This window comes from Volvox carteri (genome assembly GCF_000143455.1).
Source record: "Volvox carteri f. nagariensis unplaced genomic scaffold VOLCAscaffold_22, whole genome shotgun sequence".
Classification (NCBI taxonomy): Eukaryota; Viridiplantae; Chlorophyta; class Chlorophyceae; order Chlamydomonadales; family Volvocaceae; genus Volvox; species Volvox carteri.
In genome coordinates, this window is record NW_003307565.1 from 941440 (window position 1) to 949854 (window position 8415).

An 8415-nucleotide genomic window follows, 5' to 3' on the forward strand; every position below is an offset into this window, starting at 1 on the left:
AATGCCCATGGGTCTAAAGGGAGCAGCCGCCGTGTTCGCTACCCTGATGCACAAGGTTCTGGGCCCACTACTAGAGGATTCGCCTCCACCCCCTGCTTCATTGGATAGCCCACCGCGGGAACGGTGTGTAGTGGTTTATCTGGATGATATCCTTATCTTCAGCCCAACACTACAAGATCATGTACGACATCTTCAGCAAGTGTTCGACCTTCTCCGAATGGCTGGTCTCAAGATCGCAGCTAAGAAGTGCACGTTTGGCCAACAACGCGTGGTTTTCCTTGGTCATCTACTTGACGGAGTACGTGGTGTCGTGGGACCTAACCCCACCAACGTCATGAAAATTGCAGAACTTCCGTCGCCATCCAATGTTTGCGAAGTACGAGCTTGGCTGGGAGCTGTTGGTTACTACCGGGAACTTATCCCTGGCTTCGGCTTGATTGCACAACCATTGTATGCGCTACTTAAGCAGGGGACACCCTGGTGCTGGGGTCCAAGAGAAGAAGACGCTTTTCAAGAGCTACATAATACTTTGCTGCGGGAGCCTGTTCTCCGCGCACCTGATTTCCGACGGCCGTTCTTGGTCCAAGTCGACTGGTGCCGCACTGCCGTCGCTGCGTGCCTGGCCCAGCAGGACAACAAAGGATATGAACACGCCGTTCAGTTTGCTAGTAAGGCTATGACTGGCTCACAGCTGAATTACAGCGCGGCAGATGGAGAGGCCTACGCTGCCTTATGGGCAATTAAACACTTTCACCCCTACTTGTACGGCACTCATTTTGTACTCATCACGGATTCAATGGTGGTTCGGTCTTTACGGACTGCACGCGCTCGAGATCTTCTGGGAAGGCTGGCTTGATATGCGCTCAAGCTTCAAGCCTACGACTTTGAAGTGATGCATAAGGCTGGACGCAAGAATTCAAACGTGGACGGTTTGAGCCGCTTGGGACATCTGATGGAGCCCCACCGTAATTTGCCTACGGAGATCGACCCCATTCCGGACCCACTTGAGGATGTCGCCATCTTGGCATGCTCAATTGCAGCCGTCGCCTCCGAGGTTCAGATCCTCATAACTGAACAGGAAGAGGAGTGTAGCCGCGGCATCAGGCCGGATGAACCGTCCACAGTGGCTGTACACCAGCCTCCGGCTCCATCGTTGCCTACACCAGAGCACAACCCCTTGCGTGAAGCAACCAGAACCCTGGTCCCGCTTGGCAAGCGACGCTTGGATAGGACAGCTCGTCTGACATCTGGAACACCAGCTGAGATACCTGCAGTACAACACGCACGGCAACACCGTCGCCGTCACGCTGTGAATCCACGTTTAGCAGATTACGCGGAGCCACCTGCTTCCGAAAGCCCCAATAGTGATGATGACCCCGGAATGATCTGTTCGGTCTATCTACGAGGGCGGCCGACGTCCACTCTTCTGCTCTGCGATGAGCCTTCCTGCTGTCTGGGCTGGCACACTATGTGTCTAGATCCACCATTGTCTGTGGTACCGGCTGGGCCATGGTTTTGCCCACTTCATAATAGCAAACCAGCTCAACATTCTGCAAAGCGTCGTCTGTCTACTGGCCCTGGCGATACGCCAGCCAAGCGGGTGCGATTTTCCCGATCCCTGCCCACCCTGGACACACCCCGCCCGGCTGATTAGCAATTGGCTGGAGGTCCAGCCATCATTCACCCCCGGGCCACCCCAGGTCACCCTATGGCCGACCGTATTCCTACTCAGGGTTTGACCCCGTCACCTTCTCCTTCCTTGTCTTCCTCAAGCAAGGAGAGCGACTCAGGTCCGGATTCCAATGTTTTTACCCCAGATAGTGGTAACAGCTCCGGCGAGACGCTGAAGCCTGGACCTCTTACCCCTACAGAAATTTGGCAGGATAAAGCATTGATTCGATACTTAGAATCTGGCAAGCTTCCTGTTGACGTTTCGGCGTCCAGGGAAGATAATTTGAGGGAGATGACAAGATTACGTAAAAAGGCTGCTCGATATGAACTTTCAAATGGCCAGCTGTGGAAGCTGAGGGTTTTTCGGATAAGCAATCACGGGTGCGAGTTCTCAAACCTGAGGAACGCCTGGCAGCGCTTCAAGAGGCCCACGACATGGCTCATTGGGGAGTCGGCAAGACCTATGACTTTCTTCGCAAGCATTTCTTTTGGGAGAACATGCGACAAGATGTGCAGACACACGTGGCCAAGTGTCAGAAGTGTGCACCTGGCAAGCTGAGGCTTGTACGGCAACCACGACTTCGCCCCCTTCCGGTGGTACCACTGTGGGGAAGAGTACATGTTGATCTGATGGGACCTTACAAGGAGACACCTCGCGGCAACAGCTATCTGATCGTGGCTGTAGACTCATGGTCTAAATGGCCCGAGGCAGGACCCCTGCCGGATAAGAAAGCTAGCACTACTGCATCATGGTTCTGGCAACAGTGGGTGACACGCTATGGATCGCCAGAAGTGGTGATGACGGATCAAGGTCGAGAATGGGATGGCGAGTTTGCCCACCTGGTACGAGAGCAGAAAATCACACATCGACACACCGCTGCCTACTCACCTCCGAGCAATGGACAGGCAGACCGTCTTGTCAGGGTACTGTTGACAAGCCTACACAAATGCATCAACGACCAGGAAGACAACTGGGACATTGAGGTCTATCAAATTCTCTATGGTTATAGAGCTACCCGACAAGATAGCACCCGGTTGAACCCGGCGCTATGTGTGTTCGGCAAAGAACTTACAACGGTGGCTGAACGCAGCACCGCCCTGAATCCCACACTACCGTCTGAGGACCCTAGCGGAGGTTAGCCCCGGCCAGGTGGCCAGGTTTCTGAAGGGGGGGGACGCTACAGCTGTAGCGACTTCCAGCTGGTCATAGAGAACTGAGTTTGATGGCTTTGGTTGCGTATTGTTCCGGGCATAGCAGGAGGCCGAATATTGCCATATCGTTAATTAGATTCTATAAACGCGTTGAGAACGGTCATATGCTTACGGTGCACCGCATAAAGACTGACGAATGTAGGTTTCAATCTCGCAACGTAAAAGCAGGCGGTTTGTGTCTTACGATCTAGCTTCGGTCTGAGAAATGTTCTATGACAAATATCCTGTACTAGTTTCTTCTCAGTTTCCGTTGGCCGCCATGAACCTGGCCCGGAGCTGCGTAAACTGGTAGCTACTGTTGCGTAATGAAGCAGTTGCTGCATGAAAAGGGTAGCTGCATCTTACGTTGACCATACGACAGTTGTACGAATGACGGGCGCGTTTGCCATATGTAAGGCGCGGCCTGACCAATATTTTCTGAGGGATATTCCAATCATACAACTCGTAGTGCACGGTAGCAGGACACACCGGCCAAGGCAGCTTGTAATGGGTATCGCCTTCACTTGGCGTGGATGACTCCCACCCATTTTATCTTGTCAACAGCCAACCAGGTTCCAACCTGACATTGGGCCTAGTGGCCAAGAAGCAGTAAAACTCTGCTCACATCAGGCTCACAACCACACCTGGGCCTACGGTCTCAGGACAAAACTCTGATTCTGCTTCCGCTCGTGCACACAAATCTTGATCCTATCTCGCTTAAGACAATCCACTGGTATCGATTCCTTTCTATAAACGATCCTGGGCGCCCCGGTGTGTCCATCCAGCGGTTCCCCCAAACGTGAAAATTTTTGGGCTGCCGCCGGGTGCCGCCCGCCGCGGCGTGGCGCTACAAGCAGAAGATCTACACGAGCAGATGGTTGCAGTGGGTTCGAAGATCGACGACTGCCAATTCGCCCTGGCCATCTTAGGCGGTTTGCATAAGAAGTTTCAAATGCAGCAGATGCTTTTTGCTGCCAAGCCGCCGAGCAACCTGAAGCTTTCAGAAATGAAGGCTGCTCTACTCCTGGTGGAGCGGATGCAAGGTGACAACAACACAGAGTGGGCCCAGGTCGAGGCCCTGGCGTTCAGCAACCGGAGCAATGGGGTAGGCCACCGTGGCTTCAGTGGCGACTACCGTAGTGGAGCTGGTAAGGGTCAGGGAAACGTCAACGTCGGGGCGAGTACCAGCTCTGGCGGGCCTGATGTTTCCATTAACCCTACACAACCCATAAGTGCCATAAATGTGGCGTTCTCAGGCACATCAAGTCTCAGTGCCCGCTCATCACAAGGAGGGCAATAACCGACGCAGCAAGCAGCTGGTAATGGCCCTAACCACGTCTGTATTTTTTCGGGCATTGTATAGGCGAGATATTCGGGAAAATAGGTGAAAGGTATATAGGCCAGTAAGGTGTACACATATTATACGAGACTTAAAGGCTTAGGCATAAGAGGCGCATGTGTAAGTGATGGCCTAATATACAATCATGTATGGCATAGTATTATAAGTACATTTTTACATCATAACCTGTAGCAAGGGATGTTTAGGCTATGCGGTATACAGGTATGTATACACTTGATGTTGTAAACGACATTGCCTATATAGACGCAAGTATACATGATTCCCTATAATAGGACCTGTACAGGCATCGCTTAATAGGCTTTTCTTACGAGTCACCCTTTAGATACCCAAGTCATCGCTCTATTCGATCGCACAACCTCACTACCTTCCTAATTGCATCCTTATCCTTATGACATTGCACACTTCATTATCGTGGCTCGATCCCGGGATCTCACGTGAGCATTGGTCGCGCCTTACCGGTAGTACTTAACGCTGAATGTAAAGTTGGGGTTGTTCCAGCTTTTATACTTAGAATCTAAAGGGCACTCATGAACATCAGCTGCGTTAGCCTGGCTTGTCGTCCATGCGGCAGCCTCTGGGCAAATGGCCCAACTCCATTTGAGTTTGCTGCTGGCTGCGGCCAAGAAACATGCAATGCAACCGCCATATGATCCCTAGGTGTAATCGTTTTGCATACAAGTCGACGTAGATACCTCCTGTGACCGCCGTACAGGAAGGAAATTTTCCGGTACGACAACATGTGAGGTCCAGAACCGAACACAAAAGCAGGAATCACCATTCAGAGCGTAAAACGTCGCCGTCCATGACTTATGCATATGAATTCACGTGTTCTCTTCGCGTTTTTCTCCTTCTTCGTAAGGCCAACGCGTCGACCAACGCACATCTTACACCCGTCCGGTCCAGAGCCTCTATAGCAATAATATTGACATAAACATAAAAGTCATTTATGAACATCTGCTACGTTTGTCTAGCATTGTCGTACCGGAGGTTGGGTCGGCAGCAGACCATGAACTTCTCGCCTAGGAAAATACTTAGCGCAGCCAAGAAACATAATTTAAATCTGTTAGTCATCCCATTGGTCTTAGGGTTGCCTTCAAGTCGACGTAGATGCCACCTCCTGTCACCGCCTTATCGGAATGCATTTATCAAGCAAAAGACCCGAAAAGATTATAACCTTGCAGAACTCATTTCAGTGCTTTTGGAAAAGAGGTTTAGACCTTGCCACCCCGGCAAGCCAGAAACTAGTTTCGGTCGCCAAACTTTTGGATTTTCCAAGCATACACACGCGTGATACCTAAGAATCGAGGATTAAGTTGTAATTCCGGTCAGACTTCCTAGGCTTTTATAGCTTGTTGTCGCGATAAGCGTTGTACAACGATTGGTGTGATTCCTAGTTGGGTCTTATCGTACGGACTTGATCTATTGGTACTATTTGTACCCTGAGGCAAGACTTCTCTATCAAGCTGATTGTAACAACTATTGCTCATTGGGACTTTGGAGTGTCCTTCGAGATAAGGCATAGTGTCAGCTCGCTTATCCAGCTCGTGCTTAACTGGATCTTGTGTCAGCTATTTCTGGCTATTTACGAATAGTCACAACAGATTATTAACAGTTTAATACTTGTGGAATTTCGTAGGCGTTTGCGGTGCAACTGGCGCGAATAGGAGGTCTTCCTAGCAGGTCTTAATGACGAGGGGTGCCTGACGGCGTTGCATGGACTCCATCGATGCATGTGCCTCGGCATGACGGGTGAATACAAAACGGTTCATATGCACAGACCTCATACTTTGCAGCATTTTAAGGGAGGTCAAAGTTGTTTCGCACGCAGCAGCTAGTGCAGCCAGAGGGTTGCAAAAACGGTCTAATCCCCCAATCCCGGGGGGTGGTAGTGGTCAGCCATCCCCCCATCCTGGCTGGGGTGACCGACTCCCATCTCCCATCTTAGGGGCCCGGTGCTAATCCCATCCTTTGAGACAGGTTTCCCATCCTGCCAGCCTGGGTCCCATCCCCAATCCTATGGCCAGGGTTTCCAATCCCATCCTGCAGCTGTGTTCCCCCAATCCTCATCCTGCCAGCCAGGGTCCCTTCCCAATCCCTTCGACCAGGGCCATCTCCATCCTGCAGCTGTGTTCAGATCCGAAAGCTGTCAGCCAGGGTCCCATCCCCATCCCTTGCCAGCTACAAACCTACTCCTTACGTTTACACAGGTGCTGTAATATCGGCTTTCTCTTTAGGCGTAAATCAGGGGAATGACCAGGGTTATTTTCTATTTCCGCGAGATATTTTTCTCTTGCTCTATGGCTTATTTCCTCTAGCGTCAAATTCCGCCCGGCTGTGTTCGTTCCGAAGCAGACTGAAGCGACAAACGCTCATTGAAGCGGATCTCGACTGAGGAAGAACTCGCATCACAGAGGTCTACGTATCTAATTGCACACTGGCTGCTATTGCAAATCGCGCGTCCTAAGGGGGGAAGGACTGTTATGTTCGAAGGACGGCCACAGCAACAAATTATAATGCTGTGGTTAGAATGGCAGAACGTACAAGGGTGTTCTGTCAAAATGTCCATGGCTGGGAACGTGCACCATTGGTTCAGGTTCATAGCGCAGGAGTTCAGCTGCACATTCCGGCGCCAACATTCCACGTTGGGTGCGCCAAAGCGCTACGATAAACAACCTGATAACATTACATCAAGCCAGACAGTCCAATTGGAATGCTTTTGAGTCGACTTGGACTTCTGCGCAAGAATTGCTCCTATGCACTATAATGTGCAGAGTTACGGGAAGTTGTGCCACACCAAAACAATACAGACTGCAAACTTTCTCAGAGTTGTGCATACTGGCTTGGGGAATGCGTGCGGCATGATGCGGCCAGCATCTTCGCGCCTTGCAACTTCAGCTCAGTTTGCATGAATATAACCAATAAAACATCGCAGTACTAGAGAAGCAGTTTGTATGAGGAAGTAACATGAAAGCTTAACAACTAACTCCAGGGTGGGCCTCACTTTGAGCCAGGACCCCCAAAGCGGCTTGCTGTTGATAACGTTTTGTTGGCTTAGATGCGACGGAGCGAAGCGACCGGATCGTCTAAGGCTGGTTCTGTGGTGCTGTCGTACAACTGGGTCGCAGTGGCGACTTCATTCTTGCTGCTCTCCTGGTGAAGTCATTATGCCTTCACGCAGAAGAGCATACAGCCTTGTCCAACTAGTCAGCGTGACAGGCTGTGCTTGGACCCCCAAACCGGCTTGCTGTTGATAACCTCTTGCATGTTGATACGCCTCCTGCGGACTTGTCCCCCAGTAGGGTCTGCAGATTGCATACAGATTACGTTCGGGTCTTATTCAAAGTGTCCCAAACTTCGTCTTGGAAGACGCCCACCTTCTTAAGCGCAAGCTATTAACAGCCCGACGACCGTTTGTTATCTCTTCCAGAATGGCATCCGATGGTGCCCTGGGTGTGGATGTGCATGGGCCGGACAAGGTAAGAACGGGGTTGGACTGCGTCTGACTGAAGAACTGGCACCAATGGTACACGTTTCTCACATTTACACCAAGTCGCGTTCCATGCCTGTTCTATTCCCCATGGTGTTAACCTTCTGCAGAAGCGTCAAAAGCTGGCAAAATTGACGGGGTTGGGCTTCGCCAGGGACATGGCCGAAGTCATCGTGGAAACGCTTGGGATGGACCCCATCGGGCAGTCGGCCGATGCCGGAGCAGGACTTCCTTGTGTTTGAGTTTGGTTAGCTATGGGACGCGACTTATAAGCAGAACTTCCTTGTGTTTGAGTTTGGTTAGCAATGGGACGCGACTTGCAAGCAGGACTTCCTTGTGTTTGAGTTTGGTTAGCTATGGGACGCGACTTGCAAGCAGAACTTCCTTGTGTTTGAGTTTGGTTTGCTATGGGACGCGACTTATAAGCAGAACTTCCTTGTGTTTGAGTTTGGTTAGCTATGGGAAGCGACTTGCAAGCAGGACTTCCTTGTGTTTGAGTTTGGTTAGCTATGGGACGCGACTTGCAAGCAGAACTTCCTTGTGTTTGAGTTTGTTTTGCTATGGGACGCGCCTTATATGCAGGACTTCCTTGTGTTTGAGTTTGGTTTGCTATGGGACGCGACTTGCAAGCAGGACTTCCTTGTGTTTGAGTTTGGTTTGCTATGGGACGCGACTTGCAAGCAGAACTTCCTTGTGTTTGAGTTGG

The 8415-nt window shown here is 51.0% G+C and overlaps 1 protein-coding gene across 1 annotated transcript; it reads left to right on the forward strand.

Moving 5' to 3' along the window:
* Positions 1-7538: 7538 nt before the first annotated feature.
* On the forward strand, positions 7539-8413 carry VOLCADRAFT_105010 (uncharacterized protein). Its single transcript, XM_002951118.1, has 2 exons — positions 7539-7698; positions 7820-8413. The coding sequence occupies exons 1-2, from the start codon at positions 7651-7653 to the stop codon at positions 7949-7951; spliced, it is 180 nt and encodes a 59-aa protein (XP_002951164.1). The 5' UTR covers positions 7539-7650; the 3' UTR covers positions 7952-8413.
* The last annotated feature ends 2 nt before the right edge of the window (positions 8414-8415 follow it).